The sequence below is a fragment of the Schistocerca piceifrons genome, chromosome 2 (assembly GCF_021461385.2).
Source record: "Schistocerca piceifrons isolate TAMUIC-IGC-003096 chromosome 2, iqSchPice1.1, whole genome shotgun sequence".
NCBI classification, from domain to species: Eukaryota; Metazoa; Arthropoda; class Insecta; order Orthoptera; family Acrididae; genus Schistocerca; species Schistocerca piceifrons.
The window spans coordinates 174840674-174863544 of NC_060139.1; the positions used below are offsets into that span (position 1 = coordinate 174840674).

At 38.5% G+C, this 22871-nt stretch overlaps 1 protein-coding gene across 6 annotated transcripts in view; it reads left to right on the forward strand.

The window, feature by feature from the left end:
- The window catches only part of LOC124776844 (protein Mpv17-like), a 323979-nt gene that overhangs the window by 203245 nt on the left and 97863 nt on the right, over nt 1-22871 (forward strand). For 5 of the 6 annotated variants that reach the window (XM_047252010.1, XM_047252012.1, XM_047252008.1 and 2 more), the window contains one exon: nt 12381-12603. In XM_047252010.1, coding sequence (XP_047107966.1) covers nt 12397-12603 — 207 coding nt within the window. In that variant the 5' untranslated portion in view covers nt 12381-12396. Of the gene's footprint in view, nt 1-6807; nt 6951-12380; nt 12604-22871 lie in introns of all 6 variants that reach the window. The other variant, XM_047252009.1, reaches the window with a different exon arrangement.

Consider the following 22871-nt stretch of genomic DNA (forward strand, 5'->3'; position numbering starts at 1 on the left):
GAATTGACTATCTTGTCACAATGAGATAAATGTATTATCAGTTATGATGGTTATTTTGAAATAATAAACAGTTTACTTATTTGCCCTTCAAATTTATGAAGAAATGGATTGTGGCGAAGTCCAAAAGGCAGTCAGGTGAAGCAGTACGTAAAACTTCTGCCCCTTGTAGTGTAGTTTTCTTGTTGATCCTTGGGGTCTTTAGACAAAAAAAAAAATCTTTGTGAGAGTTGTGTCCTGCTGATGAAGAATAGAAATGCTTCTTGTTATTGGCAGTTGAGATTGCAGGATACAGATGGAATCTCAGTAATACTGAAAGAATGTCAGGAAGTAAATCAGAATTAATTTCTGATGATTCATTCAGTGAAAGTGCATTATTCTCATGTGACAAACGTTTGAATAGGCCTTTATTTGATGAACTCTAATTTTTCTTTCTTTACTGCAAGGTTTGGCAGATAAAGGATGTCACTTCTTGACTGTACAGGAGGGGTGACTTGCACATGTCCCTTTTTGATGTGTTCTATCATTTGTGACTCGTAAATGTGTTTCAAGTAACTATCCTTTGGAATTTTTTCCTCTGGTGAGAAAAAAAATGCGTTCTCTCCTTGCTGAAGATTATTATGCATCAGACATAGGGTTTTCCAGGAAATGAATATACTTTTTTGTCTTTGATGCAGTAGGAAAGTGAAAAATGTTACAGTAGAGATGATTCCTTTGGATTCCAATTTCTTGTTTCATCTTCCATGATCCTCATTGCTTCTAAGTTCCAAAAACATATCAGAATATAATTTGTTGGTGCTCATGTCTCCAAACTGATGTTGTTTACCATCACAAGGTTTCCTGTGGTGAGTGCCCCTTTTAAGAACGCAACTTAGAGTGGAAAGGAAAGTATCAGTACAATGGGTGAAGTAAGTCAAACTGAAGGGGGATCTTTAATAATTTTCCAGTAACAATCTGCTCCAAAAACGATCTCAGTGGGAAGACTTTCCATTTAGCCTTTTAGTTCACTAACTAAAGTATTTGAATGCGTACCATATTTCTTATATCAGATGGTACTATTGAGTTTGCAGCAAACAAGTGTAAGCTTTCAAATTCAGTCATCTTTCAAATGCAGTCACAGATGTCATTGAATTTGTTCAGATCTCCTTTTGTGAAATTCAGTGACACCCATCAGGCCCTTAAGCTGTGGCCAGTATTTCAATGGGACTAACAAATAAGTCAATCTTCTGTAGTTCTAAACCCAGCTCATCAGTAAGGAAATTGGAAATTAAGCTTGACTGATTCCTGCTGTCCAGAACACAGCAAGTAAGTCTGCTTAATCAAGCAGGTCCACTATCCCAAACTTGAGCAGTCTAAAGATCAGTAAAATGTAACGAACTTACAACAATTTGTGGCAGATGTAGTGGTAAATTGTAGAAGATGAAGTTGAGCTAGCAGACAACTTGCACCTGTAACATGACACCTTGTATTTCTAGCAGTTTTTAGCATTGTGTCCTCAGTTTGGAAACAGAAAAGGACCATTATTTCTATTTAAACTTTCTATCATGATGGAATTTAGAAGTGCAGTCACATTATGAGGTGAAATTATAAATAAATTAGCCTCTGGATGGGAAAATGGTCTTGGATTTCTTTATTATGCCATTATAAAGAAACTGGAGACCATTTTTGCAGCCAGAGGATAATTTATTTATAATTTCAACAATTATCTTGCTTTAACTTCTTGATATGCTGTAGGCTGTCAATCACTATGTTACAATCTTGGTCCCAGGGAGTGCAGGCTTTGAAAAACACACATTATCATTGTACTTCTTTTTTTTAAAGTTATTGTGAAGTCTTAGCTTGCTTTGAATTCATATAGAGTGTTGCTGCAGTGGGTGCGAAAATAAACAAAACAAACATTCTCCATAAATTTTTTGTGCAGTAAGACCACCATGAACTACTTTTCCCAAAAATTTCAGTAATTTCAGTAGACCTCCATTTTGACTGTGCAGTTCTTTTAACATGACTGACACATTTAAGCAGGAAATAATTGTAGAATTTTTGGACTGAGAACTTTATTGTATGCTATGATGTCTTCTCCTGGAGCATGCTATGCTTGAATACAGTGGTTATATTCCAGGACTGTGTAGCTCACCATTTCAGTTGTTTCTGACTGTACAGTCTTGGTGCAAATAAAGTATGCCTGTATAATGTAGTTACTATCTTCATAACATTACAATAAAATTTTATGTTTCCTCATACGTTTTAGCTGTTGTAGGTATTTATCCTCTGACTGTTTCAGTTCACCTCCCAGATACCCTCAGAGCAAAACATGTTTGTTTCCTATAGTAAGTGACTGGTCTTTATTACTGATCGGAGCAAATCACTTGCAAAAGTGAGACCACATTTTGACATCTTCAGCAAATGACTCAAGCTTAATGGCAGGTAGTTTGCCGGTGTGGCTGTGGATACTGTAGGTGCAGTGATATGAACAGCAGCAGTTGCAAGGAGCTGCAGTCTGATGATTGACTGATCTGGCCTTGTAACATTAGCCAACATGGCCTAGCTGTGCTTTTCCCAAAAATTTCAGTAAGAGGAAACTGCATCCATCTCCCCACCCCCACTCCTAAGGTCGTACAGCTGTAATGTATGACATAATGTTGATGGCAACCCTTTGGGTAAAATATTCTGGAGATAGAATAGTCCTGTACTCGAGGGTATCATCATTGAGGAAACAAAACCTGCATTTTAAGGGTAGGAGTGTGGAATATTAGACCACTTAATTGATTAGGTAGGTAGGTCAGGGAATTCTAAAAATGGGAATGTTTTGGTTGGAGTGGGAATTAGTGAAGTGTGATGGTAGGAGTAGGAGTAGGACTAATAAGAATTAGAAAATAGGAATATGAAAATATGAATATGGTTAAACTACTATGAAAAGCATGGTAAATGCATTATCATAAGCAAGACAGACATGAAGCCAACAACCACCACATTTGTTCTAATCTCACAAGAGAACAAACTTCACTATAAAGTCTAGAAAACAATTTATTATAATAGGTACACTAGCCACAGAATGGCTCACAATAGCAGTCTGATAACATATATATTGAGGTGAACTTGTGACTGAGACCTGACTAGGCCTGTCTCTAAAAACTGTCGGCTGGCCAGTAGAGTGCTCGGACAAGAGGCTATGAGTGCATCCGTGAGTAAAGGGCTCTGACAGTTGTCAAATGTCTAGCTGCATCTGCCAACATCCATCACCCCTTTGTGGGACAGAGCATTGCTGATCCCCTGGGCAATTTGTGGGTGACCACAAAGTGGAGATGGCGCCCACATCCATAGAGAACCTGGAGATGAGAGCAGCAAGCAACCTCTGGTCTGTGGAAACCTGGGGATACAGGCAAAAGTGGCTGGCCCAAGGAGAGTACTGATTCCTCCCGCATCAGATGACAGAACTGCCAATGGGAATTCCAAGTCGGGATTCATGGTGATGTCCTGTGGTGGTGTGGAAGGTGGAGGTGACACTTCTGCAGACTGAGGCTGCTCCTGTGACATAGAACCACTGACCAATAGGCACTCTGGCTGGAGCACCACCAGAGCTGCTGCCAGAGGCTATGGAGGCCTAGGCTCTTTGGGCAGAGGTGGTGTGGCAAGTGGAAGAGGTGGCCTGAACCCTCATGGGTAGGTGACACCCAGCAACTGGGGTACTGACAATGGTGATGTTGTGGCCAGGACAGGGAGTAGGTGATTACCTGGATGCAGAGCCAATTTCAATGGTGCTCGACCTCCTGGTCTCCTGCCCGCAGGATGTAGATGCCACAGCTGTTTCGGTGCATGACAACTGCTGGTAGCCTGTGGGGTACTGACCAAAACCTCGCACCCAGTCTGCCGTCCCCACTGTAAAACCTGCTATGCCAGAATGTAGTGGTGGGTGAGATTCAGGATGGAGGAAATGGAGCAGTGTCCTTGACTGGCATCCATGGAGGAGCTCTGCTGCACTATGGAAACCAATAGGAGTTCCGGTAGGCTGTCAAAGAAAATAAAATTTCAAAGAAAATAAAATTTTAAAGCCCCTTCAGTGGGGCAGTCCTGCAGATATTTTTCATACGTGTTTTAAAGGTGTGAACCATGCGCTTGTCCTTCTTGTTACAATGTGGGTGAAAGGTATGGGAGCAACCATGAACATGGCAAACGCTTGACCTCGCACAGAAATCAGGAAATTCCTGAGACAGGAAGTGGGTTCCATTGTCAGAAACAAAAGTAACTGGAAGACCTTTCACAGAAAAAAATTTGGAGAGTGCTTGAATAGTGACACTGATAGTGGCCAAGTTGCACCAGAGCATGCATGGAAAATGCAAAAATGTGTCAGTGAGAATCAGCCAGAACACATTCAGAAATGGACCCGCAAAATCAACAGAGATGCATTCTTGGGGCTGGGTTACTGTAGGCCATGGAGATGACCTGGGAGCCACCTGTTGACTAGGGCTTGGGGGCATGTAGCAACCATGTGCTCCAGCTCTTGGTCAATACCAGGCCATTAAACATTCCTGAGAGCCAAGGTTTTGGTGCAGCAAGCATCCCAGTGCCTAACATATAACATTTGTAAAACCTCCCTGCACAAACTACTGGGAATGACCACCTGGGAAGCTGAGGTATCTATGGAGATGACTAGGGCCCCACCTAAGACTGAGAGTTGATGGCGCAAGACAAAGTAGTTGCAGTTGAGCGATCCAGAGGCTGAGAAGACCAAACTGTTGGATGAGGCAGACTACCTTGCTCGAGGTTGGGGTCGACCACTGATGCCTTGATGGCTCAGGAACTGGTGATCTAAGACTGCCTACTTGCTTGGTGGGAGGGGACATCAAAATGAAAACACACAAGCTCTTCCTGATCGAACACAGGGTCTGGGCCAACAAGCAGCTGGGGTAAGTTGTCCACATTGGTGTGGTGACTTGTGGATGAAAATAAGTCATGCTTGTATTTGGGGACAAACAACATCCCCCGCTGCAACCTGTGGACTGCCTTATTGGAGACCCTATTAGACTGACCAAATAATAAAATTAAGGGCTTATGGTCCATAATTAGTTGGAATTTGAGGCCATACATGAAAACTTCAGATTTGGTGACCACATACACAATGGCTAGAGCCTCCTTCTTGACCTTAGAGTACTGTACCTGTGCTGGACTGAGAGTTTTGGGTGCAAAAGCCAGAGTACATTCTGAGACATCTGGATTCCAATGGACAAGGACCACCCCCACACCGTTTGCAAGGCATCTGTAACCAAAATCAGTGGTTTGTAGGGATCAAAGGTAGGAGAATGCCTGTTTGCATGCTGGACACCAGACAAAGGGAGCACCTTTGAATAGAAGAATATGCTGTGGGTGCACAGTGGTGAACGCCCTGAATGAACCAGTGTAATAGGCAATTTTACCTAAAAGAGTCTGCAGTGCACGCAATGTCAAGGATTGTGGCAGATCCATAATGGCCCTGTCAAGACTGTCCTTGGGTTGGATGCCCCTTGCCTTGATATGACCCAGATACTCAAGAGATGATTGGAAAAATATGGACTTCTGCAGATTACAATGCATACCCATGTCCCAAAGTTTTTGAAAGACAACTCAGACTGTTCAAATGGGCACTCCTAGTACATCCTGTAACAACAATGTCTTCCATGTAGCTGAAGGAGTACAGAATATTGGATGTGACCTGTTCCAAATAGCTGGTAGTGATATAACTGAATGGTGTGTTAATGACCATGATATGTTTGGACCCATAAACCAGGGATAATATGCTTCAGGAAGATCAAGTTTGAAGAAGATTGACCCCTTGCTAAGTGTGTGAACAGTTTGTCATGATGTGGCAATGGGTATGTGTCAACCATGGACTGTGAATTCATGGCGGCTTAAAATAACAGCAAAGGCTTAATTTGATAGAAGGACTGTGGTCCATTCACAGGAGGAAATGAGAGCTGTAACCCTAAGAGAGATGAACCAGTCCAGCTCCATCTTGACTTGGTAGTGGAGGGCCAGGCAAATTTGTCTAGCACAAAAAAATGTAGGACAAGTCAAGTGCTTCAAGATTGTTTGGGCTTGAAAGAGTGTGGCACACCCTAGGCGTTCTGCAAAGGTATCTTGAAATTCTGAGCACAGAGATTCCAGATGCCAACTGTATGCAGTCCATTACCATAACACCAAAGATGTAAAAGGCATAAAACTTGAAAAACTTTACTGAACTAGCATCAGAAGACAATAAAGTTAATAGCTCAAGTCACTGATTTGTTGGTGACTTCCACCATGAATCTGTAAACAATGTGATTCGCTGTTTACTTTAGCCCCTGAGGCATCTGTTTACCAATGACAAGCATTCTGTCCAGCTGAGTAGCAGACTACCACACTGTGTGATTTTTTTCTGGAACAACAGATGGCCAATGCTGGTGTCAATCTGATCTGTCATGTGTGAAGTTACATAATGCACATGGCGGCAACAGGGAGCAGCTGGTGGATTGCTGTACGTGCACTGTGCAGGAGCCGCTGGGTCAGCCCGCGTGCACCACCATGATGTCATCCTCCCTGAACACCTGAACATGGTGGACACAGCTGGGCCACTCTGTACTGCCGTGATATTGCACCGGGCTTCCAGTGGCTGACCCACAGCTTATTAAACTTCATACGACTGGGCAACTGATAAAACACCTTTGAGGGAGGGGTTCTCTTACAGGAAGGCCACTGCTGGATTTCCTTATCCGGGCAGAGCAAATAATAATATCGTGAGCCATAATGTTCGCATATGACTTTTTTGACTTGTAAGTGACAAAGCAACAATTTCAACAGGTTGTGGAGGGTCACAGTGCAGGCTGACATGGTTGCTTCTTGCATTGGTAAAATTCAACCGTAGCAGCCATTATGTGCCTGCAGCAGTGATTATAGGAAGATAACAGTGAACATAAGGTGTCAAACGACAACACCTATACAAGGTAGGAGAAATCAATGACAAAATCAGTGCACGACATACCTCCGCATCCATAACGTAGCTATTCTTCATCAATGTGTTTTAATCACACAAGAGAACATGACAGGATGAGTGGCAGAACAAACTTAACTGTAAAAAACAACTTATTATAATAAATACACTAGCCATGGAGTGTCTCGCAGTAAAAATCTGATAACACGTATGAGGTGTGATCAAAAAGTAATGGGAATTTTTGTTTTTCTTAAAGAATCTTTATTTATTCATAAGCATCAACTTTGTCCCCTTCAGAGTAATGCCCCCTCAGATATTATACACTTGTGCCAGCAGTTTTTTCAGTATCAGAAACACTTCTGGAACTACTTTTCATTGTGGTGTTCAGCTCCAGCAATTCTGTTTTTATCCCATCAATGGCGGCAAAATGACATCCTTTCATGGTTCTTTTTAGCCTTGGGAACATAAAGAAGTCACAGAGGACCATGTCCACTGAATACATTGGTTGAAGCAACACAATGGTTTTATTTTTTTGCTGAAAAATCACGAACAACCATTGAGGTGTGAATGGGAGCATTATCGTGATTTAATTTTCACATGTGTTTTGCCATAATTCTGGTAATTTTCTTTAGATCACTTCATGTAAACGATGCATTACTTCCAGGTAGTATTCATTTTAGACAGTACGACCATAAAGCAGGAACTCATGACCCACAGTTGTACCATAATTGACGAAAACAGTGAGAAGAACCTTCACTTGTGATTGAATTTGTCGAATATTTTTTTTTGTTGTCTTTTCAGACAGTTTCCATTGTGCTGCTTGGGCCCTGGTTTTGTCAACCTGTCCATATATCCATGTTTTGTCATCTGTTCTAACCTTATTTAGAAGTTCTGGGATTGTTACCAACTTCATTCAGGAATTCCTGAGCATCGTCTATGTGACATTGTTTTTGATCAGAAATCATATGTTTTTGTTCAACTTTGCTGCTATATGTTTCATGGAAAAAAAAAAAAAAAAAAAAAAAAAAAAAAAAAAAAAAAAAAATAAATAAATATTTCTTTACGTCTTCCACATTGTCATCAGTAATTATTGTACTAGGCTGCCCAAACAGTCGTCGCCTTCAGTGTCTTCATGACCCTCTTTGAAATGTTTATACCACTTGCAAACTCTTGTCTTACTGGCAGCAGATTCGCCAAAAGCCACAGTCAACATTTCAAACCTTCTCAGTACCAGAACCCTTAAGAAATCTGAACTGCAACTTTGACAGTATGTTATTTGAGATAAGATGGTTATAAAGCCGATTGTACATTACTTTTTCTAAAATTTTTGAGAATGCTGGCAAAAGTGAAATTGGATGGAAATTTGATGGTATTTATTTATCTCCCTTCGTAAACAGTGGCTTAACTTCAGCATATTTCAACCATTCAGGAAATATTCCAGTGTTAAAAAACTGGTTACACAAATACCTTCATCTACATCTACATTTATACTCTGCAAGCCACCCAATGGTGTGTGGCGGAGGGCACTTTACATGCCACTCTCATTACCTCCCTTTCCCGTTCCAGTCGCGTATGGTTCGCGGGAAGAACGACTGCCAGAAAGCCTCTGTGCACACTCGAATCTCTCTAATTTTACATTCATGATCTCCTCGGGAGGTATAAGTAGGGGGAAGCAATATATTCGATACCTCATTCAGAAACGCACCATCTTGAAACCTGGACAGCAGGCTACACCGCGATGCAGAGCGCCTCTTTTGCAGAGTCTGCCACTTGAGTTTGCTAAACATCTCTGTAACGCTATCATGATTACCAAATAACCCTGTGACGAAACGCACCGCTCTTCTTTGGATCTTCTCTATCTCCTCTGTCAACCCAACCTGGTACGGATCCCACACTGCTGAGCATTACTCAAGTATAGGTCAAACGAGTGTTTTGTAAGCCACCTCCTTTGTTGATGGACTACATTTTCTAAGGACTCTCCCAATGAATCTCAACCTGGCACTCACCTTACCAACAATTAATTTTATATGATCATTCCACTTCAAATCGTTCCGTACGCATACTCTCAGATATTTTACAGAAGTAACCGCTACCAGTGTTTGTTCCGCTGTCATATAATCGTACAATAAAGGATCCTTCTTTCTATGTATTTGCAATACATTACATTTGTCTATGTTAAGGATCAGTTGCCACTCCCTGCACCAAGTGCCTATCTGCTGCAGATCTTCCTGCATTTCGCTGCATTTTGCTAATGCTGCAACTTCTCTGTATACTACAGCATCATCCGCGAAAAGCCGCATGGAACTTCTGACACTATCTACTTGGTCATTTATATATATTGTGAAAAGCAATGGTCCCATAACACTCTCCTGTGGCACGTCAGAGGTGACTTTAACGTCTGTAGACGTCTCTCCATTGAGAACAACATGCTGTGTTCTGTTTGCTAAAAACTCTTGAATCCAGCCACACAGCTGGTCTGATATTCTGTAGGCTCTTATTTTGTTTATCAGACAATAGTGCAGAACTGTATCGAATGCCTTCCGGAAGTCAAGGAAAATAGCATCTACCTGGGAGCCTGTATCTAATATTTTCTGGGTCTCATAAATAAATAAAGTTAGTTGGGTCTCACACGATAGCTGTTTCTGGAATACATGTTGATTCCAACAGAGTAGATTCTGGGTTTCCAGAAATGACATGATACGCGAGCAAAAAACATGTTCTAAAATTCTACAACAGATCGATGTCAGAGATATAGGCTTATAGTTTTGCGCATCTACTCGATGACCCTTCTTGAAAACTGGAACTACCTGTGCTCTTTTCCAATCATTTGGAACCTTCCGTTCCTCTAGAGACTTGCGGTACATGGCTGTTAGAAGGGGGGCAAGTTCTTTCGCGTACTCTGTGTAGAATCAAATTGGTATCCCGTCAGGTCCAGTGGACTTTCCTCTGTTGAGTTATTCCAGTTGCTTTTCTACTCCTTGGACACTTATTTCGAAGTCAGCCATTTTTTTGTTCATGCGAGGATTTAGAGAAGAAACTGCAGTGTGGTCTTCCTCTGTGGAACAACTTTGGGAAAAGGTGTTTAGTATTTCAGCTTTATGCTTTTCATCCTCTCTTTCAATGCCATTATCATCCCAGAGTGTCTGGATATGCTGTTTCGATCTACTTACTGATTTAACGTAATACCAGAAATTCCTAGGATTTTCTGTCAAGTCGGTACATAGAATTTTACTTTCAAACCCACTGAACGCTTCACGCATAGCCCTCCTTACACCAACTTTGACATCGTTTAGCTTCTGCTTGTCTGAGAGGTTTTGGCTGCGTTTAAATTTGCAGTGAAGCTCTCTTTGCTTTGGCAGTAGTTTCCTAACTTTGTTGTTGAACCACGGTGGGTTTTTACCATCCCTCACAGTTTTACTCGGCACGTATCTGTCTATAACGCATTTTACAATTACCTTGAACTTTTTCCATAAACACTCAACATTGTCAGTGTCGGAACAGAAAATTTCGTTTTGATCTGTTAGGTAGTCTGAAATCTGCTTCCTATTACTCTTGTTAAACAGATAAACCTTCCTCCCTTTTTTTATATTCCTATTTACTTCCATATTCAGGGATGCTGCAATGGCCTTATGATCACTGATTCCCTGTTCTGCGCTTACAGAGTCTAAAAATTTGGGTCTGTTTGTTATCAGTAGGTCCAAGATGTTATCTCCACAGATACTTGACTCAGAATCACATTTTTAAATTAACTCTGTTGATATTTCATCATACTCACTAGATGTTTTCAATTTTAAAGATTTTATGATGGACGTTATTTCTGCTGGGGTAGTGAGGGTCAAATTCATATTATGGAAGTTACTTGAAATGTCTGGTGTGAGGTATTCCATACCAGCATCTACAGAACCTGACAACCCCATCTTTTCAGTAACAGTTGTAAAATGTTTGTTAAAAAGTTCTGCAACACTATACACATCTGTCACCAATGTATCATTTACTCTCAATGCTATTTGTCCCTCTTCATGTCTGGTTGTACCAGTCTCCTCCTTCACTATATCCCATATTGTCTTTATTTTGTTATCTGATATGACTATCTTTTCCTAGTAATATATTTGCTTTGATGTCCGTTTTACAGTCTTTTTCATATTTTTTCATAGTTTCAGAAGCAGCATTATGCAGTGTTGGAGTAAAGGAGGGGGAAAGAATTTAGTAGAAAATAAATTGGCTGCTTTGAGGGATGAAATAGTGAAAGAAGCAGAGGATGATATAGGTAAAAAAAACAAGGCATAGTAGAAATTCTTAGATAACTCAGGTGATACTGAATTTAGCTGATACTAAGCAAAGAAGGGAAAGCTGATGGGTGGAAGGAATATATAGAGGATCTATATAAGGGAAACAAACTTGGGAATAATGTTTTAGAAAGAGAAGAGGAAGTTAGTGAAGATGAGAAAAATTTGACAGAGCACTGAAACATCTAAGTAGAAATAAGACCACTGGAGTAGACAGAATTTCGATAGAATTATACAGAAACTTTGGAGAGCAAGCCATGATGGGTCTTTTAGTTGTAAAACAATATACTCCCATCTACACAGACATCAAAACAATGTACTTTCTCTGGACCACAACAAGTGTGAAAACAAAATCAACTATTTTTCCATATGAAATTTACTAACAGGTCAGGCCATTTACATTGCAGAAGACAGCCCTTACTCTTTCTTGGAACTTACCATCTAACTTGGGTGATAATCAAAAAAACATCAAATGTTTTTTCAAATTTTGTTGTGTAACTCAACTCCTGCTTAAAGTCCTTAGGAGCAGTGCTTAATTAAATTGGCAGTTTATAAAACTCATTTTACAATTTATTAGTTGATTACACTTTTTTCAGTGTATATTTTGTACACTCTATTTTTAAAGCATTGTTTAATATTTTGAATCTGCTTTGGATTATTGATAATTTGTAATTCTGTTTATGAAACTGGGTAATATATTTTGCCATTCAGTTTGTTGTATGGCCACATAACAAATGAGTGTGTGGGCATTAATGTTCCTTTTGTTGGGTTGCATAAATAATGGATAATGAAGCTGAGTGATAGTCAATATTAGTTTGTGAAATTGCTATTGGGCTGTAGCAACCATTCATAGATATTATTTTCCACATTTTGATGTAGCTTTATTTGCGTACACTCCAACTGAGAAAAGCTCAATGCATCTGTTATATCCTGTGTTGGCAGCATTGTATGCTGCTCTAATACTATGTGTTTCGGAGAAACATCTGACCAGCGATCCAACAGCTCTTTGGATGTGCATCATTACCAGAAACCATTTATACTCTTGGGCTATTTACTGTTATTTTTGAACAGACTGATATTTAAAATGTTTCATTAGCTGAGAAATGTTTTAATAGAATTTTCTAACTTAATATTTTTGTCATGCAATATTGTTTCAGGAATATAAAAACAACCATGAAAAGTGCACGAGGTCTTTCAAGAATATATAAGGTGTATAATGATTTACTCACAAAACATCCTGTCAAAGTTCAGTCAATACAGACAGCAATACTCTGTGGCACTGGAGACATAATTGCGCAGACTGCTATTGAAAAGAAGAAGCTCAGCGAATTTGATGTAAAAAGATTTGCTTCATTTTTTGCATTTGGAGGAATCTTTGTTGTAAGTTATTTAGTATTAATATTAAAGAGAGGGATGCAGTCATTCAAAAACAATATTTTTACTATATTGCACATATATTTTTGGATTTAGTCTCTAGTATCAGAATTCTTTCAAACTGCTTGACACTTCCTTTATTACTATTACTTTATCACTGATTCTGTTTTATTCACCAGCCATGGCTGGGCAGACAGCATCGAGTTTACAATAAAATGAATACAGTATTGCAGTGTGAACTATGGTATGAAAATGGACACTATAAAACATAAATTTAAGAACTAAATTACAATTACTTTACAATAATATGAAGATAAGTATTAGAACACAGCAGAGTTGCTGTTGATTTCATTGGCACTGACTTGCAGCTCACGTAGAAAAGTATTCTTCAATGCTGTATGAAGGTTGCTCTATACTCTGGTAATGATTGAATATCCTTACATAGAGCATTAAATAATTTTAGACACACCATAGAGAAGCTGTTGTGTGTCTTAGTTAAACAACATCTTGGCCTGACTGTACTGTCTTTATAGCAAATGCTGTGTTAATGAACTTCATTTCTCTTTCTGTAGGTCTCATATGTCTTTGTGTGAACAAGGCAATTGAAAATATACTGGCTGACAACAATCAGAACTCCCAATCTGGTAAAAAATATGTTTACAATGACCAGCTCCTTTGCATGAGCTAATGATCCTCATTGCTTTCTTTTGCAATAAAAGTACGTTCTTTCATGTTTCAGAATGCCCCCACAGTAACAGTCTATAGATGATGTTGCTGTGGAACATTACATAGTATGCATTTAGTAGGTACTGCTGTGATATTACTCAAGACATGTTCTATTATAAACTCATCTGATGTAGTTAGTATACTTCTCCATATTTCCATCAGACCCACAGTAATCACTGTTCAAACCTTCATCTTATTTCCAAATACCAGCATAGATTAGATGACTCATCATCACATGGATTATCACATACCACAGACAGAATGAAATTTCCTAACACATAATGTCATCATAATCATCACTTCCAAATAATATTATAGTACAGTGGAGCCTCACTTAATGAGCACCTCGCATAACATGCAAAATAGATTGTAAGAAAATGATTTGCGTAGCAAGTGATATTTCCTATGAGTGATGACGATTTAGTGTGATGTCACCAGCTGTTCGCACATTACAAGGGAAATGTTCAACAATATGAATACCTTCTATTGTCAGCAGCAGCATATGAACTGTATCCTTAGTATGTATTGCAGTCTGGGTTTAGCGCTGCGCTCTTTCTGTCACCATCTTAGTGCAGCTTGTGATCACACAGTTTTCTAAACTTGTGTTCACACAGTGTTTTCTTGTGTGCAGAGTTTTTTCATAGAAATGTCCCTGAAGATAAAACTGCAAGAAGGTGACCATAAGAGAAATAAAATGACTTTAGAAATGAAACATGTGCCAAGCAATTGGCATTTCAAAAATCAAACTGCTGCTTGTTTACCATTCAGAAACTCCATGATCTGTCAAGAAGTTAAAGCCTAAAATTGAAAGTTAAATGTGTTGTGGAGGTCTAACAACAAGGCTTATGTGACACGTGATCTTTTTTTGTGATTGTATCAACGAAGTGTTTGGTCCTTCCATGAAAAAATATTTGCTTGGGATGAACCTGCCACTCCATGTCTTACTTGTTATGGACAATGCTCCTGCCCATTCTCCAGGCCTACAAGACCACCTCCTTGAAGAATTTCAATTCATCAAGATCCAATTTCTGCCTCCCCACACCCCTCCGTTACTCCAGCCTATGGGCCAGCAGAAAATTTCTAACTTTAAAAAGCTCTACACTAAAGCACTTTTTGAACATTGCTTTGTGTTGACTGAAGCTACCAATCTTACACTGAGAGAGTTTAAGAATTATCAGTTCAACATCGTTGCCTGTGTCAAGATGATTGAAAAGATGTGGGAAGGGATTACCAAGAGAACTCTCACATCTGCTTGGAAGCAGCTTTGGCAGCAGTGCGTTGTCGAATGTGACTTGGGGCATTTGAGTCAGTACCTATGGATCCTATAGTCAAAGATTGTGTCATTGGCCAAGAGCAAGGGACTAGAAGTGGATAATAATGATATCGATGAGCTTGTGGGTGACCACAGCCAAGAATGACCACCGAAGACCTTCTGGTTCAAAATGGTTCAAATGGCTCTAAGCACTATGGGACTTAACATCTGAGGTCATCAGTCCCCTAAACTCAGAACTACTTAAACCTAACTAGCTTAAGGACATCACACATCCATGCCCACGGCAGGATTCAAACCTGTGACCGTAGCAGCCTCATGGTTCCGGACTGAAGCACCTAGAACCGCTTGGCCACCACAGCCGGCAGACCTTCTGGAGTTGCAGTGTGTTTCACAGCAGGAAGTTGTAGAGAGGAGTTTTTCAGAGGAGGAGGAGGACTCAGTAACAGCAATCAGCAATTTTATGGCACAATAAGAGAAATACTGAAAACTATGTTTCATTTTCACCAAGTGTTGAGGCATTGTCAGAACCAAATTACTATAGATAACTTCCTAGTAAAAAAAGAATTGGTATGTATCATGAATAAGGCAGTACATAATACTGTATGTATAATTTTCTTTGAATAAATGGCATGAATAAGATAAAATTTTTAGTACTTTTTCTGAATGGATTGCATTATTGTGTTTTACATTAATTTATACAGGATAAATTGTTTCGCTTAACGAGTGTTTCACACTATGAGTAAGATTCTGGAACAAATTATGCTTGCTATGTGAGTTTCCACTGTGTATTCTATAATTCATCAATATCTCATCATATCTCAAAGAAAATCCCTATCTGTCATCATCACAGTGTACATAAACCTGCTTTTCCACATTATTAACAATTTTTCAAGTTTCAGCATAAATTCAGATCCTAATGTCTCAACATTACAAAATATTCTGACTATACTGGATCAGTTCTCGAATCATAACCATCCAGAAAATGTTCAATACCTTCAGAAATGACAAATGTCATTTACAACAAATTTCAAACATTAATTCACTTCACACATAAAGTTGCACACATAAAACATAATTCTCACCTGTTATAGCTGACAAAGATTATGTAAGTAATCGGAAAAATAATATGCTCACTCTAATCATCTTTCACAGTAAAATGTACTTCAGACAATAGATAAATGTTCTTTAGGTTTGAAATTTGCAGCTTATTATTCTCCTTTTATAACAAATATTTACCAGTGCTCTCACTACAAAAGTTATATTCAATTGCTGGCCATAGATGTTGAAAATGACAATGGTAAACCAACAAATCTGACATCCTTTTTTTCTAGTCCCCGGATATTTCCAAAATTCATGTTTATGCAACTTCTGTGATATCAAATAACATATAAATTCGAAGTACAGCTAATGTAAAAATGTTTCTCCTCAAAGATAGTCAAAATATACCTCCTCAAAATGCAAGACAACTTTTTCACTATATAAGCACAAATGTAAATAAATATTTCTATCATTGTGGTTTAAAGTACCTTTGGTGTAGCCACATTGCAAAATTTCTCAGATTTAATCTGTTGGATACAAACTTCATTTCAAAAACATACATGATTTTTGGACAAACAATAAACAAACTTCTCATCACTACTGCTGTGTAATGGCACCTGAAATGTTACAGTATATGTACATCTAATATCTATTGAAGGAGGATAGCATGACAGTTGAAGGTAAGTTGAGAGATTTACAGAATAGTTAGAGGATGACTGTAGCTCTGGAAATCGAAATCTACATCATCTCGGGGCTCTGTACTCGGCAGACACATTGTATACAAATGAAAATACTCTGTCGCACGCGCGAACGCACGCACGCACACGCACACACACACACACACACACACACACACACACACACACACACACACACACACACACACACACACACACACACAAAATATAATATTTGCTTGGAATAGGTTGGTTGATTTTAAATAATTTTTAGTGTTACTGTACAGTACATAGGTACTAATCAGTTTCATATTACACAAACTGAGAACGTTTCTAGATTACCTTAGTACAGCCCTGGATCTAGGTGGGGGGGGGGGGGGGGGGGGCGGCAGACTGGAGTGTCTCCCCTGGGTGGAAATTTTAGGGACACTAAATTCATATGTTTGTGAAGAAAAAAAAATTGTTTCACAAAGCACCTTCCATCCAGTGCATGATGGTGTTCTATCATTTATTTATTTGATTTTGAAATGCAAGCCAATTGGTTTTTGAATACATCCTAAGTTGATCTCTGAATGTATTCTAAATTGATTTTTGAACATGTGCATAGTGCATGTGATGTCTCTGCCAGGGGAATCCCTGTCACATCTGGAAAAAGGAAGAAGAAGGAGAAGAAGAAGAAAAAATAATCCCCCCAGACCAAAGGGGGTGGGGCTACATGAGATGAGCGGAATAACCCAAATGGTTGAACATCAAGTGATAATCACTATTTGTTTATGTAGCTGATTGGATGTACAAATAATTACTTTATTATAATTATTAGTGAAATCAACAATGTGGGATTGCAGGTTCGCCTTGATGCAATACACTTTCGTTATTTATTTTTGTATTCTAAAACTAGTTTCAACTACAAATACTGCCATCGTCAGTGGATTCTTTGATTCTAAAACACCCACAAATAGCATACTTATAAAACATTGTCAAACGTTATTACATGTGCATGCTTTAGATTCAAAGGACCCACTGATGATGGCAATATTTGTCATTGAAAATGGTTTGGGAGTAAGTAAATAAACAACAAAAGTGTTTTGAATCAAGGTGGATGTACAATCTTATATTGTTGGTTTTGTGTGCAAATACAGACCAATGGAAGTGTTTCAAGATAAAAATCATATTAGTGAAACCCAAAGACTTAGACTATTATAGAGGAAATGAATGAATAACAGGAATAACTGCCAAGAAAGATTACATATTATATCATATCATTGGTGTAATAGCCTCAAAATGACATGAAATGTATCCAAGGAAATGAAATTCTCACAAAGTTTCTGCCAGAATGTTACGCTATTATGTACGCTAAAATAAAAAGTGCTTGTTTGATATTAATATAAAAAACATACATTATACATTAAAAAAAAAAGATGATCGTGATTTTGTATGTAAGACCTATTCGTTTATATTTTTAGGTAGTAAAGAGCAAATGATGAGTGCACCAGAAAAAAGATTTTGGTCTCAAAACAAGTAAAAGAGTAGAAGAATTAAATAAATCAGCTTCTAAGATGAGAAAATGGTTTTATGAAGCAAGTGCGTCATTAAGCTCCACTGATACTTGCGATACTAAAGTTTCAGGTGTTTTGAAAAAAATCTTGTAATATGGACATTGAAGATTATTTGACTGAACAGTCGAAGCTTAAAGGCGCCGATGATGGTAAACAGTCTACATCATCAGTATTATCTCAGCAGGAAGATGGTGTTGAACTGTCGTGTAATGACTTATTGCAGTTGAGTAACAAAAACAAAATTACAGATTTAATGGAGTCACATACTTGGCTGGACCACAAAAAATTACAGATCAACAAAGGCCATTCTTCAGCAAACAAGCTGTATTATTAAATGATAAACATCCAAATAAGATAAAATCTGAATGCAACATTATACATTTGACACATAACATATAGTTCAGAACAATGACAAATAAGAAAAATATTAGAAGATCCTGTCTTGTTAACTTGAAAACAAAAAATGCAATTTAGTGTACTGCCTACAAGCTGTAAGCCAGCAGTTGTATATCAGCTTTGTGTACAGAGGAACTCATTGATTGGAAGAAGGCTTCAGAAGCATCAAAAATACATAAAGAATGTTTTATCAAATGGAAAACCCATCTGCAGCAAATAAATCATTTCATGACACTGACTAATTAATTCACTCTGATAAAGAAAAATAGGGACATATTCTACATGTAGAAATGAACGCTGTCATGTATCTTGCCACAAACTGATTTTCTTTTTGAGTTGATCTTGCTGAAAATTTTCGTCAGCTTAGTCAAGGAACCATGAACTGTGGATCTTGCCATCAGTGGGGTGGCTAGTGTGCCTTAGTGATACAGCTGTACCATAGGTATGACCACAGTGGGGGGGGGGGGAGGGGAAATCTGTTGAGAGGCCACACAAATGTGTCGTTCCTGAAGAGAGGCAGCAGCCTTTTCAGTATTTGCAGGGACAACAGTCTAGATGATTACTGATCTGACCTTGATCAACTAAAATGGCCTTGCTGTGATGGTACTGTGAGTGGCTGAAAGCAAGGGGAAACTACAGCTATAATTTTTCCTGAAGACATGCAGCTCTACTGTATGGTTAAATGAAGACAGGTAATATGTTCTGGAGGTAAAATATTCCCCAGTTTGGATCTCTAGGCAGGGACTACTCAGGAGGATGTCGCCATCAGGAGAAGCAAAACTGGTGTTCCACAGACCAGAGTGTGGAATTTTAGATCCCTTAATTGGGCAGGTGGGTTAGAAAATTTAAAAAGGGGAATGGTTAGGTGGAAGTAAGATATAGTGGGAATTAGTGAAGTTTGGTGACAGGAGGATCAGGACTTCTGGCCAAGTGAATACGGATTTAAAAATACAAGGTCAAATAGGGATATGCAGTTGTGGGTTTAATAATGAGTAAGAAAATAGGAATGCGGGTGAACTACTACGAACAGCATAGTGAACGCATTATCATTGCCAAAATAGACAAGAAGCCCACACCTACTGCAGTACTACAACTAGCTCTGTAGAGATTTAAGAAATGTATGATGAGATAAAAGAAATTATTCACATAGTTAAAGGACACAAAAATTTAATAGTGATGGTGGCTGGAATTTAATAGTAGAAAAAGCAAGAGAAGGAAAAATATGGACTGCAGAAAAGGCATGAAAGAGGAAGCCAACTGGTAGAATTTTTTACAGAGCATAATTTAATCATCACTAACACTTGGTTTAAGACTCATAAAATAAGGTTGTTTGCGTGTAGGAGACCTGGAGACACCGGAAGGTTTCAGATTGATCATATGATGGTTAGACAGAGATATAAGAACCAGAATTTAAACTGTAAGGCATTTAAAAGGATAGATGTGGACTCTCACCACAATTTATTGGTTATGAACTGCAGATTAGAATTGAAGAAACTAGTAAAATGTATGAAGTTAAGGTGAGGGGACCTGGGTAAGTGGAAAGAACCAGATGATGCTGAGAGTTTCAGAGGGAGCATTAGGCAACGGTTGACTAGAACGTGGGAAAGGGTTACAGTAGAAGATGAATGGATAGCTTCAAAAGATGAAATAGTGAAGATGGCAGAGGATGAAATAGGTAATAAGACAAGGCCTATTGTAAATCCTTGGATAACACAAGAGATATTGAATGTAATTGATGAAAGGAGAAAATTTAAATATGTAGCAAATGTAGCAAATGACGCAGATGAAATGGAATACAAACGTTTAAAAAATGAGATTGACAGGAAGTGCAAAATCACTAAGCAGGAATGGCTACAGTACAAATGTAAGGATTTAGATGCATATTTCACTTGGGGAAAGATGGATACTCCCTACAGGAATAATAGAGAGACCTTTGGTGAAAGAAGAAGAAACTGTATGGATATTAACAGCTCAGATGATAAACCAGTTCTAAGCAAAGAAGGGAAAGCTGAAAGGTGGATGGAGTATATAGATTGCCTATACAAGGAAGATGAACTTGAAAGCAATATTATAGAAAGGGAAGTGGACATAGATGAAGATGAGATGGGAGATGTGATACAGGAAGAAAAATTTGACAAAGCTCTGGAAGATCTAAGTCAAAACAATGTCCTGGAGGTAGACAATATTTTCTCAAAAATACTGATAGCCTTGGGAGAGCCAGCCATGATAAAACTCTTCTATCTGGTGTGCAAAATACCCTCAAACCTCAAGAAGAGTGTAGTAATTCCAAGTGCGAGGGCAGCTGCTGATAGGTGTGAATATTACCAAATTATCAGTTTAATAAGCCATGGTTGCAAAATTACTAACACAATTTTTTTTATAGAAGAATGGAAAATCTGGTGGGAGCTGACCTTAGGAAAGATTAATTTGGATTTTGGAGAAATATAGGACCATGCAAGGCAATACTGACCCTATGACTTATCTCAGAATATAGGCTAAGGAAAGACCAACCCATATTTATAGCATTTGTAGACTTAGAGAAAGCTTTTGATGATTTTGACTGGAATATCCTCTCTGAAATTCGGAAGGTAGCAGGGGAAAAATACAGGGAGTGAAAGGCTATTTACAACTTGTACAGAAACCAGATGGTAGGTATAAGAGTCAAGGGGCATGAAAGGGAGGCAGTGGTTGAAAAGGGAATGAGGCTGTGTTGTAGACTGTTACATTATTCAAGATGTACTTGAACAAGCAGTAAAGGAAACAAAAGTAAAATTGGGAGTAAAAGTTCAAGGACAAGAAATAATGTTGAGGTTTGCTGATGACATTGAAATTCTGTCAGAGAGCAAAGGACTCTGATGAGCAGTTGAACAGAATGGACAGTGCCTTAAAAGCAAGATAAAAGATGAACATCAACAAAACCAAAACTAGGATAATGGAATGTAGTCAAAGTAAGTCGGGTGATGCTAAGATGATTAGATTAGAGAACAAGACGCTTAAAGTAGCAGATGAGTTTTGCTGTTTCAGAGGCAAAATAAATTATGGTGGCCGACATAGAGAGGATGTATAATGTAGAGTGACAATGGCAAGAAAAGTATTTCTGAAGAAAAGAAATTTGTTAACATCGAATGTAGTTCTAAGTGTCAGGAAGTCTTTTATGAAAGTATTTATCAGGAGTGTAGCCATGTATGGTAGTGAAGCAGTGCTACAGAAGAATGTTGAAAATTAGATGGGTAGATCAAATACCTAATGAGGAGATTCTGAGTAGAATTGGGAAGACAGGAAATATGTGGCACAACATGGCCAAAAGAAGGCATCAGTTGACAGGACATATTCTGAGACATCAAGGGATCACCAGTTTAGTATGGAGGGAAGTTTGGGGGTAAAAACCATAGAGTGAGACCAAGAGGTGAATACAGTAGCAGATTCAGAAACATGTTGGTTACAGTAATTATCCGGAGATGAAGAGGCTCGCACAGGATAGAGTAACATGGAGGGCTGCATCACCAATCTTCAGACAGAAGGCCACAACAACAACAACAGTCCAGGAAATTTTCTTAATTTGCTAACTCTGTTCACCGAATACAATCCTACTCTCAACCACCAGCTAAACCACATAAAAAAGGCAGGTATCCTATTTGTCGAAGACAACACAAAATGAAATAATGGCTAAAAAGTTCAAAATATGTTTATCCATGAGACCAAGGAGATTTTACCATTGTGTTTGGCTGTGCTCCAGATGTATCTCACACTGAACAAATGAGCCATCTGATGCATTATATAAAAATAACAGGAACTGAATGTGAAATAAAGGGAAGATTTATTAGTAAAAGCTTTATTGATTTTATAGAAGGTGACGGAAAGACCGGAGAATATATCACACTGCAAATTCCAGAAAACTAGAAGCTGATGTGTTGGATGTTGGATGTGCAGAAATATTGTGGACAGTCTTATATAATGGATCTAATACCCAGTGTTGTGGAAATGAACAAGTTGGCAGAGTGTATACTGTCTCTAGCACACTCTTTAAATCTTGTGTATATTTAGCCTCTTCATGTACAGAAGCAGTTAGCTTATTTGGGATTGTACAAAAACCCAGTTTAAAAGGAAGTAGCAAGGTGGACAGCTAAACACCTGAAGATGTTAAGTCTGTGGAAGAAATTGAAGAATCTCGCTTGTCACGGAATGTAAGTATGAAGCTGGCCATCTGCTACAAATGGTGATGGATTTTATATTTATCCTCAACAATTTGGGCTAGTGTTGTTCAAGAAATTAACAGAGTGAACTTTGAAGTACAGAAAGAGGACATTATTGTTTCACATTCTGTAGTGCTAATGCAAGGTTTTCTTCAGATCTTGCAAAAAATGACAGAAAAACAATAGAACATTGGATAAAAGAAGCTGTAACTATATCAAAAAAGTTGGAAATAAATGGAAATCAAGTCAGTCCCCAAAAGCAAATGAACTTCCAGAAAAAAAGACAAGGAAATAATACATTGTTATAAGATACTGAAAATGTAATTTTTAATGTAAAGAGACTGACAGTAGCCATGAGGTTGAATCAAGAACACTAGATCTGACTGAGCTATTTTCCAAAGATATATAAGTAGTA